At 40.7% G+C, this 16872-nt stretch overlaps 1 protein-coding gene across 1 annotated transcript in view; it reads left to right on the top strand.

The window, feature by feature from the left end:
* Positions 1-16872, top strand: part of PRMT8 (protein arginine methyltransferase 8) — a 76798-nt gene that overhangs the window by 29577 nt on the left and 30349 nt on the right. Inside the window, exons 2-3 of the mRNA XM_013956219.1 lie at positions 9118-9303; positions 15317-15472. Coding sequence (XP_013811673.1) covers positions 9118-9303; positions 15317-15472 — 342 coding nt within the window. The remainder of the gene's footprint in view (positions 1-9117; positions 9304-15316; positions 15473-16872) is intronic.

Below are 16872 nucleotides of genomic sequence, written 5' to 3'. Positions count from 1 at the left end.
TCTGAAACAGAAGAAAGGATGTTGTAACCTGCAACAACCAGAAAGCCCATGCTTCTTAGCAAGACACAAAATTCAGAAGAGCTCTATAAGAAATCTTTCTGTTCCTAACTGTCCTGATACATGGTACTGAGCCAGAAAAAGGCTGAGAGTTCTGGAATGTCTCTCCTACACACAGCAGCACTGATTATCTAGCCTGTATTTTCAGTCTGCTGGGTTTACTTATAGGTGTAAAGCTAGTGTCAAAATACCAGAGCGTGCACGAGTGGAAACAAAACGTCAGAACATTCAGCCATAGAACCTCACAGCTGGTCTCCTTTATGACTTTTAAAATTCACCTCTATTTCAGTCTCTACAATTCAGATTCTTGAGCCATGTGAATGAGACCATTACACTGTAACAAATACATATGCTGTATATTTGGAGGGAAACAGCATGGCTGTTGGTGAAGATTCATTTCCAGATTATTTGTTCCAGTAACTCAGCTTCTACTGCTTGAAATGAAGACTGGATTTGCCAATCTCTCAACTATACTTCACTTTTAATGCTATTCACCAGAAGGCAAAGGTTCTAAATCCTGATTCCCCACTGAGATGAAGCATGCAAAACTCCCTTTTACTCCAGTAAAAATGGTTTTGAGACCTTAGCCATCATGTGTCAAACTCTTCACCGCACAATTTAGCTCATCCCACATGATGCTCAAGGGGCTTTCAACAAACAGATCGGCAACAGAGTCTAATGAATTCATATTTTTGCTGAAGAAAACAGTTTATGTTGTCGAGAGGAAAGGCACTGGGGCAAGAACTGGGTGAACATAAAAGAGTATCATTCCTGGGAATTTGCTAAAAAAAATCAGCTCAGCAATTTCATTTGCTCATACTTGTCCTCATGGACATTGGGCTGAGCAAACTTTTACTTGTCAAAATGTACACTGAACACAAAATCGAGACAGATAACTTTGTGCAATTATTTATACTGGAAATGCTCACAGGACAGTCAGTTATCTTTGACATCCTTTGTAGAAATTGCCAGACCAGATTGGACAAGTACTGCTTCTATGCCAGTACTCTGTAACATTAAACAAAATTATTATAACAGACGTTTCAGACAAAAATGAAAAGGAGTTCAGAATGGAGAGAGAAACAGTAATCTGTGCAACAAGTCTTTGTGCTCACAGTCAGTTAACACCTGTGATGTGCCACCAAGCTTCTAATATTCTTTTTTGAATTCCTTGTAGGGTTCTTTTATTCATATGTATACATCTAACACTTGCCTAAATATACTAAGCTCCACATCAAAATTATCTTGCTTTTCCAGATATTAATTATGCACTTTATGAGATAGTATTTATCTTTAATTGTTTTGCATCTTTAATTTTATTAAACTGTTTTTATGGAACTAGTGAATAAGATCTAACTAAGGAAGAGAGGTGTAGTCTTATCCTTTTGGTCTAATCGTTTCCCTTAAGCTCTTCTGTTCATAAATGCCATCCTAACACTGAGGAGAAAGTGTATCATATGATTTCATGAAGAGTCAGTAGCCACTTGTGAACTCAAACAATTTGCATAGCAACTGGCTGTAGAAAGGAGCTCATAGCAACACACGCAACCCCCCCCCCACACACAGATGCATGACAGATCCCCAACTCTACATGATATTGTATAGGTGAAAGCACAGGTATTTTTCCAGCTGTTCCTTGTAACAGGGATCTTGTGAACCAAGAAGGTGTAACAGTAAGTCTAAGACAGTAACAGACATTAGGTTTGTCAAATGCCAAAGATAATCCCAATGCGACCCTGTCCTAAGAAAAAGACCTCTCAACATTATTCAAATGATGCTTTGCTATCCTTTATTGAGGTAGTTTGCAAAGACTAAATTTCTGTTAATAGTAATACATTTCTCTTATCATTTCTTCTGCTCTGTGCTCAAACAGGGACTGTCATAAGGTATTGCTATTCATGCCCTACATTGGACCTTCTGCTCTACACCCATTGCACATTCTCTGTTTTTATAAAAAGAAACACAACTTGAATTAAACCTCAGCCTTCATACAATTTGCAACCTGAACCTGTCTTTGGCTGCTCTATCCCAAGTTGCACTGGGCAAGAGGACAGGTTGGATGTGTAGTATTTTTAACTGCACCAGCACATAGCATGATCTAAGGCTGCTCAGGTATTTATAAATGCTACAGATATTTAACATCACTCCCATCCTTGCTTCCTGTCATCTCATTTCCTGTCACTTCAGACCAGTTCTGTTACATATAGCTTCAGAGTCTCTCCATTCCCAATTCATTCATTCCAGAGCGTCATGTCCTCCTGTTCTCCTGATAGTTTGTACTCTTGAATTTCCTGAGAAAAGGTTCTTTATGTGTTCGTATTGAATGTGTAAATTTATAAATCTGGGACATAACATATCCCCTAGTCTCCACAAGGCTCAGGTTTACAAGTTTATCTTGCTAATGCTATCTGTATCTCCTGCATAGTCCATATCTTACCGTCATAAAATAATACAGGTGGAAGGGCATCTGGAGGTCATGTAGTCCAGCATCCTGCTCAGAACAAAGATAATTTCAAAGCTTGCTCAGGAACTTCTGCAGCTGAGTTTTGCAGTCTCCAAGGATGAAGATCCAACAGCATCTCTAGACATTTGTGGTAATGCTTAACCACTCTCAGGGGGAAGAAATATTCCCTTATACCCAATTGGAATTTCCCTTGCACACAGCATAGGTGCTGTCAGTGGGCACCTATGAGAAGAGTCTGGCTCCATCTTCTCTGTAAGTCCCTATTAGACAGTCCCCATTAGGAATCTTGACAGTATGTAATATCCCTGGGTCAGATTCACAAAGGTATCAAAGTTCCTACCTTGTGTTTGTATTTTGATACTTAAACATTTTAACTTTTAGTAAGTAATGGATTTGCAGACTTTTGTGGTCTTTGCATTCTTTCTCACCAGCCAGTGTTATTTCTGCTGAAGCCCAAATATGCTAGCATGCCTTTATCGTACTGAAGACCTGACTGCATCTTTTATTTTGTCCTGTTTGGGATTTGACTGCTTACTGTATAAATAAGTTCCTTGTATGTCTGCTCAGTCACAGTTTTTCTAGACTGAGGCTTTATTCTAAAGCAAACAAAGGAGCCTTGGATTTCAGAATATGTGTCAGGGTTTTCACAATATTCTTATCATCACAATTAGCGTAAGGATAACATGAAGCAACTGCAGTGCTCTCTGAACTACACTTGTCTGTAAAGGACAGTGAATTAACTGCTGAAAATAAGTGGACAGGTTTGTCTATGATAGGTTCATCTGACATTGTGCATTTCAGACACTCCATCTGGAAAGTTCAGAAGAATGTGTGGCTTTGAAATGACTGAAAAAGTAGTAGCTTCTAAACAAGCAGTTTTAAGAATAAGTTCTCTATCCCATTTCACAGAGTGTATTTGACTCCTGAGAAACTCTTAACATTTATACATAGTGGACAGATTTGCAGTTGCACTAAACTCATAGTCACTTGCAATTGTAAATAAACTGACTGAGCCTAATTTTCATGAAGCAGAAAGCAGATTTATGGCTGCTGAGGAACTGGCTATTTCATGGTGATTTTGAAAAATATCACACAACACAAAGCTTCCACTAGGAAAAAGAAAATCCACCAGGAAAGGCAGATTCTCTTTACTGATCTTTCAAGGCTCTAATTCTTGAAATATTTACCTAATGTATAAGTATGTAAAGTCTTCATTGCCAACCAGTAATATCTGTCTACATTTGAATGCTTATCTCACCTGGTCTCTCTCTCGGTACCCCTTTGTCTTTCTCCACACACTCCTTGGAGACTTCACATCCTTGACCAAAAAAAAGAGTTTTCCATGAGCAGGGAAACTAATGAAGCTTTGTTTCCTGCATGTGTGTGCACTTTATTCCCTCATCTCCCAGCTCAGTTCTGAGCTCTCCCTAGATTTCCTCCTACATCTTCATTACTGATAACACTGTATGGTTACATTACACATGTAACATACACTAGTTGGCTCAATTAGTTGCTAGCAAGTAGAATAACAAGTGGAATCTGTGTGCTTTGCTTTCAGTGGATCATTAAATTGGGCCTCCTTCTACCTAATTTCTGCTTTTCAAGAAATGTGTAGGAATACAAATGTGCTTGAAATTTCCACTGTTCCCTCACATTAGGCTGGGTTGGACAAGTTCAAAAGTTATCAACCGGAGACCCAGACAAGACACTGTGACAACTTAATTTTCTCAGAAAATAGATTAAAATTTTCCTTGCTTAGATAATGGACCAGATTCCATGCTTAACCCAAAGATCACTCAAGATACGCTCCCACAAACCTAGGGCAAGACTTATTCCAAGAGTATATGGGTCAAAGGAACTATGGGATGTTTTAACTTGTGCCACTGGGTAATGTCTTCCAAGAAGCTGTTGTAAAGGTAAGCCTCACGTTTGGCAAGAGGGTACCAAATGCCTCTCCTATCTGGCTATGCTCTTACTCCTGCAGCAGGAAGAGGCTGTACCATTGGAGCTGCTATGGCAATTGCATATCAGATGATAATCTTTTCCATGCTAAAGGTGCATATTATTAAGTTCAGACTGATGAAAATAGTACTAGGCATACTCAATTCTAGTAGTTTGACATGGAAAATTATCTGGCCCAAGCAAGAATTGTTTTTAACATTCAGATGCTATAAAGCCATTTGTTTTTTTTTAAAAATGAATGCTGAAGTTGATTCAGATTAAACTATAACACCATCTGCAATCTGAGTTTCTTAATGAAAGGGTAGGAGTTTCCAGGCAGAAGTTGTTACTAACCTCTTCAATGCCCTTGAAAATATCATAAATATCTAAGAATTTGAAAAGGAGAAATCACTGCAGCTTGAACAAAAGTTTTATGAGGATTTAATTTTAATCTTCAGTCCTGTGTCTCCATTGTAATGTCAAGAAACTGACACTGAAATGTAAGTTTATGTTTACTCTGCATACTTCAGTTTTTGTCACAAACCTCTTAAAAAAGGTTCCAAACCTGTCTTGCCTCTCTACAGGCAGATGGATATACCTCAAATTTTCAAAATAGCCTGTGATTTTTGAATACCCTGTTTTCTTTTGCATTATGGGAACTGTATATCCAGCTAGCCTCCTAAACCTGTATTGACTTAAGTACCTAAAATCAATAGGTCCAGTTTTCAAGAAAGAAGAAAGAATTTCAACCATTTCCATTGCAGATGGGCACCTCCACATATCTGAAAATCAGATCACTGTTTTAAATGACTATCTATGTTTTATAAACTTACGTTGAGATGTTCAGATCTGAGATTGTGAGAAGTGAATGAGGGTTACAAATCTTGCCTTTTGCAGGAACTCAAAGGTTTTTAAAAAGTGGTCCTATTACTAATATCTCACCCATCTGTAATCTACCCTCCTTGCCCCCAAAGAAAGAGGAAATAAATTTCATTTAATTTTTAAAAAGAGGAAAATATTTGCATAATTTCCTTCTAACTTAAGTGTTGAAATGGCACACAACACCAGGATCTAAATCCCATAGTAGTGGTGGAAAAAGATTGTTTCTCAGATCCTCCAACTCTATTTGCGGTAGGAAAGGGGGATGGAAAACTGGAGGGATGCTTATTTAGCACACAGATGAATAGTTTCTGAGGCAGCTGCTTGCATTCTTTCAAACTTCAGCATCAGCAATGGTCAGTGTTCTGGAGTCGTGTGCAGCTGACTGGAATCCATATTTGTAATAAGCTTGATTAATTTAGATAGAATTGGTTAGATCCTCTTGACTGATGTGAATTTTACTGCCAGTCCAGGTACCTTCCCTTTGTGGGAGTTATTCAAAAGATTAATCATTTCTGACAGGCAGGATATATATATGTACTAAACTAGTAAATCATATCAGGGATACTTTTCAACTCTGGAAGGGATTCAGGAAGCTGTCTTTCCTTAATGGCTTTTCTCTGGAGGCACGTTTTCTCCTCAAGCAGCTAAACCATGTTCCTAAAAGCTTAGTCATTTCTAGCTCAGCAAGCACAGAGGTGTAGACCTGAGGACTTTACTCTTTCTGATAAAACAGCTTTCATCATATTTCTTTATTTTGTAATAGTCCACTATGCTTATGTGTTTTCCCATGATGTTTGCTGTCATAGGCCACGAGTTACTCTCAACTGAAATTGTTCACAGTGTCTGTAGCAAACCTTGGAATGGCAGAGCAATTTCCTGAGCCCCACTCACAAAACTACATTTGTGATTGTGACCTTGTCTTACATTTTCAGAATTAAAGTGCTACACACAGAAATTATTAGTGTCTATTGCAGGTGCTGCAAAAATTGCATCATTTGAATTTGAAATGCGTGTGCTGTACTCTTAATGCCTAAAGCAGGACTGAAGCAGCTGATTTAAAGTCTCAATGACATAGTGTGCTGCTGGCTGAGAACGTCATCACTTTCCACCCAGTTTTCTGGGTTTCCCAGTTTTATGTCCTCCTCTGAACAAGGATATGATACCCATAGCATCAGTGACAGATGGACAGTGCATGAGTTAAAGGTGTTCCAGCCTAACATTTTCACACAACCACCATCAATGCATTTTACTACAGAATTCTGGGCTGCAAAAGACAAGTGGGAAGCAGACCTGATAGTCTTCTGCTTTTTCCACTACATGGAATATCTACCCTCTGGCAGAGAGGTAGATGGACTGTTGAGAGCAGTAAGTCTCCAGGCACTGCAGATAAACCTGAAAATTACTGTGAGTTGAAGTTCTAGTACTGCCTCAGTGGTATAATCAAAGTTATCTTGCCACTCCTTAGCCGTAGCAGAATCAGCAAAAAACTTGCTGGAACCTCTAAAGGAAAAGTATGGCTGTCTTGCAGACCATGAGATAACAATGTTAGTTCCTTTACAGCAGAAAAAATCAATTAGACAGGCTTCCTTAGCCTGAACTGATGAATTAAATTCATTTTATATCTTTAGTCAGAATAAATCCAGTTCTCACAACCCTATCTAGGCAAACTCCATTCAGCTGGGAACAGAACTGATACTGCCTGAGAACCAGTCAGATTATCCACCTTCAATTCTAGTTCCTTTTCTTGTGGAAAATGCTTTCTATTGGACAGAAAATCACATATGAGTTTGCAGTTTGACAGCCATAGAGATGCTAATAGTTCTTTGGCTTCATTTACAAAAACTGACAGATTCTCTCCAGTAACATAGATAGCTTTTGTGCAATTGCCTACGTTGTCTTATATTCTGTCTGGAAACCTTATTACCTAAGAGAGGAACAGAATAGAGAATTCAGTGAATGTTATATTTATATTTTTTGCTTGTAAAGTGATATGGAAACTGAAGGACATGATTCAGGAGAAAAGCGTAAGACCTTACAGAGTTCGTATTAAATTAAAACACTATTCTGAACATCCACAGTTTAAATCAGCAGACAGATACGGAAAGGACTGGAAGGCAAGATAAGCAGAAAAAAATGAGTATATACACCAAGTAGAGAAAGAAGTTAGTTAGGGTATAACCTCAAGTATACAATTAAAGTATCAGGATGAAATTTGGAAGAGAAGAGCATCACAAGCAACACCTTAACAGAATGAGCTGTGTCTGGCAATGAAATAATCTCCTAAGAGAAATGACTGTGCCTAGACATTTTAAAACCAGGCAGAACAAAAATACAAATACCAATTGGGATTAAGCATGCTGGCTGGGAGGTGAACTGGGTGAGATGACAAAGTCAAAAAAAAAGAAATAGAAAAGACCTATAATTAAACCACTTCTATAGATCTTTTGGGATGAAATGTGTTACAGGAATGTAAATCACTAGTATTCATGGACCAAGGAAATCATCAAAAGATGACACATTTAAATCATCAAATGAGCAAGGGAAGAAAAGGTCAAAGTGATTTTTTGTATCAAAGTAACTAGGCTAATTGATGCTATTCAGAAAGTGTACAAGGGATTGTTTTCTCACAGTATCAAACCACAGAAGATAGCGTAAACCTTGTAAAACTGTCTAGGAGAGACTGAGGCAAATCTGGTTCCCACTGGGAAACTATTGAATTTGGAGCCAGAGAAAAGTAGAAAAGGTGTGACATAGTTTAAGCAGAGTCAGCTTTCTCAACACAAGAAGTTGTTGACCCATAGTTTGCAGGTGACTTCATGCCCATGTGAAGCTGTGCTGTCTCACTCAGTCTTCCTCAGCTTTCAGCACTTTGCTTCATGCTAAGAATGAAAGATGGAGATACTCTATGGGCCCTGCCATGTTCTGTGTCTCTTTCCAGCTAAATGTTTGTGAAACATTCTGTCTTCTGCCTTATAGACGATAGGTGTCAAATCCAAGTCAAGGAGGTGTTGTGTGTATTCTGGTTCTATTGAAGTTTTGTTGTTGGAGGCATAATACCAAGGAAATATGAAGTGTGGTGGGGCAGAAGGGTATTGGTAACACAGGAATCCTACATCTCCAACAATAGGAAACTGAAGTAAGGGATAATATATCCCATGCAGCTCCTCACAGTACTTTCTGTGCATGCTGAGGGACTATTGGATAGTGTGAGGGGCTTTGTGAGCATTCTCAGACCTACATCACTGATAACTCAGATGCATAACCTGACTATTAAGAATCTACTGAGAGTCCTGTCTTTCTTGTCAACAACACTATATTCAAAATCCTTTGATTATCAGCTCTTCTTTTTAGGGGAACCATTTATTACAAGTTGTGTCTCATAAAGCTGTGGCAGTTTGACAGAAAAGGCCACTACTGGAAAAAACTCAGCTTTTAATTGCTTTGTGTCAACAGTTAGGTTAGTCAGTGTGTGGTTAGAATCACCCACTTCAGCCAATACCAATATTTTGCAATTATTTTGCACTGCCATAAATAGCTGCAGAAGGGCGTTAAGCAAAAAGCCATTAAGGAAATTTTCCAAAACAAGGTAAATAAGTTAAAGAGCCAGGAATAGAAGGCAGTCATTTCCCTAAATTCCACTTATGATAACCGAGGTGTCCTCTGAGTTACCATCTCACAGCTAGTTACAATAATATGCCAGAGCCAAGGGCTAGGTATAGATAGAAATGTTCTGTTTTAATGATGCCTCTTAACAATATTACATGTTCTCCTAGGCTTGCCCTGTCCCATCCCAGCCTCCTCAGCCTATTGTTGTTCCAAAGCCAGTTCAATCTGTCATACATGTCCCATTGCAACCAAGCTGCCCGGGCCGAGGCAAGATGGCAAAACTTCTCAATCCAGAAGAGATGACATCCAGGGATTATTATTTTGATTCCTATGCTCACTTTGGAATTCATGAGGTAATACTTATTTATTTACTTATTTTTATCTCATTAATCATTGCAGAAGAGAAAAAAGCTTTCTGTGATTTGTTAGTTATTTATCCCCCTCCCACTAGCTAACAGTTGTATTCTGTCTTTCCCCAGTACATTGGTCAATCTGGTTAAGTGCTAAAGATATCACCTACTTCTCTAGAGCACCCATACTCAATACTTAAATCCTCATATATATATATTAGTTCTCCACAGAGCTTACCTTAGTTATCTGCACAGTGGTAATTTTCATTTGAGTACATGCAACTTAGCACATTGATGAGGCTGCAAACTAACCCAACCTCACATGCAAACTACCTTATTGTTAAGTTAGGTCCTTTGCTCTCTTGCACATTTGAGCACAGATGCCAGCAGAACAGCTGCTTAACTGACATGGGGAAGCCAAGTAGTCTTTTGGCTCCTGGCATGTTATTTGAATGAACAGGCTGCATTAATGGGGACATATAGGCCTATAGCCTCCAGAAAAATCACTCCTGGAAAGAATTCACAATATACAGTAGACCGTATTCTATCATCAAAAAGTTGATATCAGACCACCTCTAAAGAGGACACCGATATTGTATACTTACATGACCCAAGAGGATGAGGCTGCAAAAACCCAGGCTGCAAAAAGGTAAGCAATGTGAAATCAGTGGTTCTTTCACACAACACATCTATTTCTTTACTCTAATTATTGTATGTGGGGCTTGCACATGAACAGGAAGTTTCTATCCGCCATTTGCATCTTGCTAGTCTAGCTTTCAGAGTTTCAAACCAAGAACGGAAGAAGACAGATGAACAGCTGAGTGGGGGAAGGAGACCACAGACAGATACTGAAAACACTTTTCAATCTGGGATAAGGACAGTGGAATTGGTCATTGTATGAAAGCTATATTAGAATTACAGAAAATTGCACAGCAGTGGCAATATATGAATTAGACAGGATCTTGTGTAACTCTCGGATCCTAAGGTAAGTTTGTAGTGCTGCTGAAAAGTACCATGTTTGATCGAGAGTCACTGGCTCTCCCTGACCTAAACATCTCCACTATCTTTTAACATCCAAAGTCACACTGCTTCAGATTCACTGTCTCCCCCCCGCTTCTAACAGCTGGAATAAATGGCAAAAATGTGGGAGACATGCCTTTAGTTAGACAGCATCTGGGAACAATCGTCTTCTCCATCTGCAGAAAATCATGAGAACATTTTGCAAACAGAGGTACCCAAAGTTAAGCAGCTAATTCCATACCTAGGCACTGAAGATATCAAATGCAATCTAAAGAATAAGTATCTAAATTCTTATTCTAGTACCTGAGTGTTAGACATTCAAATTCATGTAGCAGCTTTGGATGTGTCAGATCTAACCAGCACTATTTGCAGCAGTTCACACAGAAGCGTGCATAGAAGGGGACAAGAACCTCTGCTGAGAGCAGTGTTAATGTGCTCAGTAATGGTGGTGATGGACCACAGGGCATGTTCCCCAGTGCCAGCTGTAGCAACTACCCTGGCACACCAGAGGGTTTGACTCAGATCCAGATCCCAATGGAATGATACAGCTCTGTAAGTCTCAGGATGCAGGGAATGCTTGGGGCCTCTCACTGAGGCTGGAGCAAAGGGACATAGTCTCCTTGCCTTTAGGAGGTGTGCGCTGCTGGCAAGTGCACTACTGTCACCAAGTAAAGGTACTGCAGGAGTAGGTCAGCAGACTTTGCATCATCAGAGGTGACAAGAAAGAGACTGAACGGATCTTCTCCAAGACCCTGCAGGTACAAGAATCTGAACCCCTAACTGTATTGAAGGAGATGTAACCAGAGTCTGTGCTTATTGAGTTGGGAAATGGAGACTCCTTTTACAGCGAAGGCTGGAAGCTTGTGACTTCTGGCAACAGGAGGAAGACTCCTGCTCCACCTTCAGCTATGGAATAGGTTCAGTGCACTCATAGCAGATGAGGGGTTGGAAGTGCTGGCCAATGAAGCAGCAGAGTTGGTTGGGCCTAAGCCATGCAGGAGCACCAGAAGGAAGTGGGAAGTGATGGTAGTGGGAGAATACCTCCTGTGGGGCACAGAGGCCCCCATATGTTTACCTGTCATGCTGTCTAGGGAGGTTTGCTGCTTGCCAGGAACTTGGATCTGGGACACTGTGGAGAGACTGCTGACACTTGTCCAGCCCTCAGATTATTATCCCCTGCTGCTCTTCCACATGGGCATGAACAATACTGCCAAGGGGGAGACCTGAAGCATATCAAGCATGACTACAAGGCTTGGGGGTCAATGGTCAAGGGTAAGGGGCTCCAAGTGGTTTTTTTCCCCAATACTAACAGGGAAAGAGAAGGTCTTGAGAAGAAGAGGAAAGTTCCTGTGGGTCAATAACATGTTGTGCAGCTGGTGTCAATGACAAGGATTGATGACTGCTAGGAAGAGGTGTGATCCACCTGACCAAGCAGGGCAAAAGAATATCTGCTGGAAGGGTAACATATCAGGCCATTAGCAATTCAGGAGTTTCTGGAGTGCATTGATGACAACTTCCTGACACAGGTGAGTGAGGAGCCAGCTTGGGGAGGTGGTCTGCTGGACTCGATACTTACAAACAAGGAAGAACCAGTTGGGTATGTGAAAGTCAGGGACAGCCTTGGCTGCAGCAGCCATGAGATGGTGGAGTTCAGGATCCTGTGAGAAAGGAATAAGGCAAAAAGCAGGATCACAACCCTGGACTTTTTGAAAGCAGACTTAGGGCTGTTCAGGGATCTGCTTGGAAAATTCCCATGGGAGACTGCTGGAAAGAAGAGGGGTCCAAGAGAGCTGGTTGATTTCCAAGGATCACATCCTCTAAGTTCAAGAATGGTCTATCCTGATGTGCAGAAAATCAAGCACAGATGGCAGGAGGCATGCATGGATGAACAAGGTGCTCCTAATGACACTTAAACAAAAAAAAGGTGCATACAAGAGGTGGGAGCAGGAACAGATGACTCAGGAGTAATTTGAAGACATTGTCGACATGTGCAGGGATAGAGTTAGGAAAGTTAAAATGCACCTGGGGCTGAATTTGGAGGGGTGTGTGTGAAGGGCTTCTATAGGTACATCAGCAGTATAAGGAAGACTAGGGAAAATTAGGGCCCACTTCTGAATGGGACAGGGGATCTGGTGGCAAAAGACATGGAAAATTATTTCTTCACTTCAGTCTTTACTGGTAAGATTTGCCTTCAGGAATCCCAGGTACCTAAGAGCAGTGGCAAAGTCTGGAGTGAGGAAGACCTACCCTCAGTAGAGAAGGATCAAGTTATGGAACATTTAAACAAACTAGAAATACACAAGTCCATGGGACCTGATGGGATGCATCTATGAGTGCTGAAGGAACTAGCTGATGCCACCTCAAGACCAGTGTTGATTATCTTTGAAAGGTCATGGTGACTGGGGGAGATTCCTGAGGACTAGAATAAAACAGTTATCACTCCTATCTTCAGTAAGAGCAACTACAGGCTAATCATCCTCACTTCAAATCCTGGGAAGATGGAGCAAACCCTCCTGGAAACCATTTCCAAACATATTAAGGACAAGGTGATTGGTGGTAGTCATCATGGATTTGGTCATACCTGACTGACATGATAGCTTTCTATGGTGAAATGACTGACTCCATGGATGAGGGGCGAGCAGTGGATGCTGTCTATCTTGACTTTAGGAAGGCTTTCAACTCTGTCTCCCACAACATCCTCATAAGTAAGCTGGTGAAATACGGCCTGGGTAAATGGATAGTGAAGTGGCCTGAAAACTGGCTGAACTGCTGGGCTCAGAGGGTTGTGATCAGTGGCACAAAGTCCTGCTGGAGGCCAGTCACTAGGGGTGTCTCCCAGGGGTCAATACTGGGCCAATACTGTTTAACTTCTTCATTAATGACCTGGATGATGAGACAGAGGTCATGGTCAGCAAGTATGTAGATGATACAAAACTGGGAGGATTGAATGATACACAAGATGGTTATGCTGCCATTCAGAGGGACCTCAACAGGCAGGAGAAATGGGCTGATAGGAATATCATAAAGATCAACAAGGGGGAAAAAAAGTCCTGCACCTAGGGAAGTATAACCTTATGTACCAGTACATGCTGGGGACCTACTGTCTAGAAATCAGTTTTGCATAAAAGGTCATAGGGGTCCTGGTGGACAGCAATTTGAACATGAGTCAGCAATACACCCTTGCAGCAAAAAAAGGCCAACAGCATCCTGGTCTGCATTAGGAAGAGTATTGCCAGCAGGTTGAGGGAAGTGATTCAGCACTGATGAGACCACACCTGGAGTGCTTTGTCCAGTTCTGGGCTGCCAGCACAAGAGACACTGAAGCAGGTCCGGTGAAGGCCTAAGAAGGTGATTAAGGTATTGGAGCACCTCTCATATGAGGTGATTCTTGGAGGACTGGGACTGTTTAGCCTGAGAAGAGACAGCTCAGGGAGGATCTTACCAGTGTGTATAAATTCCTGATGAGTGAAGAAGTAAAGAAGATGGAGCCAGACTCTTCTCAGTGGTATCCGTGAAAGAACAAGAGGCAATGGGCACAAACTGGAATACCAGAAATATACCAGAAATTCCTTTTAAACATTAACAACCCCCCCCCTTTTTTTACTGTGAAATTTGTCAAACATGGATTGTAGAGTCTCCATCCTTGGATATTCAAAACCTGCCTGGATAAGTTCCTGAGCAACTCGCACTAGTTTAACCTGCTTTGAGTGGGGGCAGGGGCGTGAACTATATAATTTCCAGAGATCCCTTCTAATCTCAGCAATTCTCTGATTCAATAACAGATTATGTAATCAGGGAATATTGTAGCTTTGTAAAAGCAGGCTCTAATAGTGTGCCATTTGGCAATAGTAAGTGATGCCATGATGTTAGTAACAATCCTATGGAAACATGAGAAATGGAAATTGAACCAGAAAACATTCCCAGGGAAGCTCCTACTTAGGACAACGCATGGTTAGCCTTGGACTATTTCTCTGTCTCTTTCTTCGCCTGATACCAAACCATGCTTCATAATGATAAAATAGTCCTTTATTCGTCTACAGTTATGAGTATAGTCTCCTGCCAAAACAAATAAATGAGCAGATGATACATGTAACAATTTGGTGCACTAGTGCTTCCATCTGCTGGGCAGTGGGCTGATTCCTTTTATCCTGAACTTCAAAGAGCCGTTTGCCTGCCTGCTTAAACTATGAAGTGATGGCAGTAGTACAAGCAAAAATTCAGCTCTCTAGAGCTAACAGTTGAATTTTGAAAAAATATTACAGTGTGTACCGAATGGCCTACATTTCTCTTAAAAATGGCGCCCAGATCTTGACCTCAGCACTTTCTGTTGATAGTTTTACTGATTATTGTAATGCTTGGTGTCAATGTAAAGAAATATGTATACACTGCTAACAGTGAAGTAAAAATCAGCACCTAACAATGACAGCTTAAAATAATGAGATAGTGATCTAGGTTACACATTAATGGCTTCTGGAAATTCATAGTATAAACAAATGAATAGGAGAGTAGCATGGAGTCCAGAAAGAGCATGCTGTTTCCAAGCTCTACTGTGGACTTACTGCATCACTTTTGGGCAAGGTTTTCAAGCCCACCTTTTTATAATGCTTAAGGGAGTGATTTTTTTCTGTTGAAAGAGGAATCTCAGAAAGCTGAGGTGCTAGGTTTTGCATGATTTAGGAGATTTCCATCCATGCTCAAAGCAGTACTGTCAGATTCTTTTTTTTGTTGTTGTTGTTATCATTTGTAACAGTGAACTAATACTTAGAGAAATAAAATCTTATGAAGGAAGTCATGCTTATTCTTAATATTTCTATTCTAAGTAGTTTGCATTTTAGAGCTGATTTGATGTGTGCACCCCAAAGTAATTGGAATAACTCTTCAGGTGGGATTTTAATAATGTTTGAATGTATAATTTTAACAGGGAAATGCATTCAGCAGCAATGTTGAATGCATATAAGAACTGAGAATGAGCACACTGCTTTTTTTTTCACCACAGGAAATGCTAAAGGATGAAGTGCGCACATTAACCTATAGAAACTCCATGTATCACAATAAGCATGTTTTTAAAGATAAAATTGTACTGGATGTTGGAAGTGGCACAGGAATCCTCTCCATGTTTGCTGCAAAGGCAGGAGCCAAGAAGGTATATGGGGTAAGAAGACTTTCCCTCATATTTTGGTTTTTGTTTGTTGTGTTTTGCCTGAGAAGGAAAAAAGCAAAATGAGTTTTGGCTTGGTGATTCACCCTGACTTCCTCGTCTTCATTTGAAAGTCTTCCTTAGATCTGGAGCCAAGCTCTTGTATGGCTCGAGTCACAGTGACTCCAGTGGAGTTCTGTTGTTTTCTATCACCTGGAGTAGAGTGTCTTTTCCAGATTAAGAACTAATTTCTCTTTTTGTGTATAATCTTTGGTGATCTGTAGACATACTTGCATTTTATTTTGACTGCAAAAAAATGTAGAAAGGACTCATACCTATTCAGAGATGTCAAAGGAACTATCTATCTTGCCTGTTTTTAATTCTTCTTAAGGTCTGAAACTTTGAGGTCCTGGAAACAAATTTCTTTAATATGCTCTGTCCATTACAATTCAGAGAACCTGAACAGAACAATGCTTTTCAGAGAGGGGAGGAAATTATTACCTTAAATACATTGAGCTGTACGAACCTTAAAGTGCAGTTCTTCACAGAGAACTTATAGAGGGATAGCATTTTATTCTAAAGATTTGCTCCTTCAGTGTATTCAGAGTTATTTGTACTGGCTCTAAAATAACAAACACAAATTCTTATTGCTTTTGACTTCTGTTTGCCCTGCAGAGCCAACACAGCTCAGACAAAGGGAATTGTGTTTGATTCCTCTGTGTACTTCATCAACAACGTTTACTAAAACTCAGTTGGCTACAGCCATACAGTTGAAGACACAGATGTCACTGAGTATCTGAACTGTGCATTTTTATTTCTGATGATGATGCATGAAATGCAAAGCCTCCAGCTTGATTCTCAGGCTCATATTTTCAAAAGCCAGTGCTAATTCTGAGTTCCTCATCTGCTTATCAGACTAGACCATGGAAGTACAGATAGCCAAAATCAGAAGCTGCTGGCAAAAGTTTAAGCATGAGACTTACCGTGCAGAACTGGCAGCTAGATGTATTTCTAGTAAACCAAGTACACAATTTATTATCTCAAAACCTTATGGAGAATTAACCTGGAGCCTTCCCTGATGCAGACCTCATGCAAAGGTGTCATGCAAAGGCAAGTGCAGGGTCCTGCACCTAGGGAGGAATAACCCCCTGCACCAGGACAGGTTGGGGGTTGACCTGCTGGAAAGCAGCTCTGCAAAGAAGGACCTGGGAGTGCTGCTGGACACCAAGTTAAGCATGAGGCAGCAAGGTGCCCTTGTGGCCAAGAAGGCCAGTGGTATCCTGGGGTGCATCAGGAAGAGTGTTGCCAGCAGGTCGAGGGAGGTGATCCTGCCCCTCTACTCAGCCCTGGTGAGGCCACATCTGGAGTACTGCGTCCAGTTCTGGGCTCCCCAGTACAAGAGGGATGTGGCACTA

This window comes from Apteryx mantelli, chromosome 1, assembly GCF_036417845.1.
Source record: "Apteryx mantelli isolate bAptMan1 chromosome 1, bAptMan1.hap1, whole genome shotgun sequence".
In the NCBI taxonomy this organism is placed as follows: Eukaryota; Metazoa; Chordata; class Aves; order Apterygiformes; family Apterygidae; genus Apteryx; species Apteryx mantelli.
This window is presented reverse-complemented; position numbering and strand designations above follow the sequence as displayed.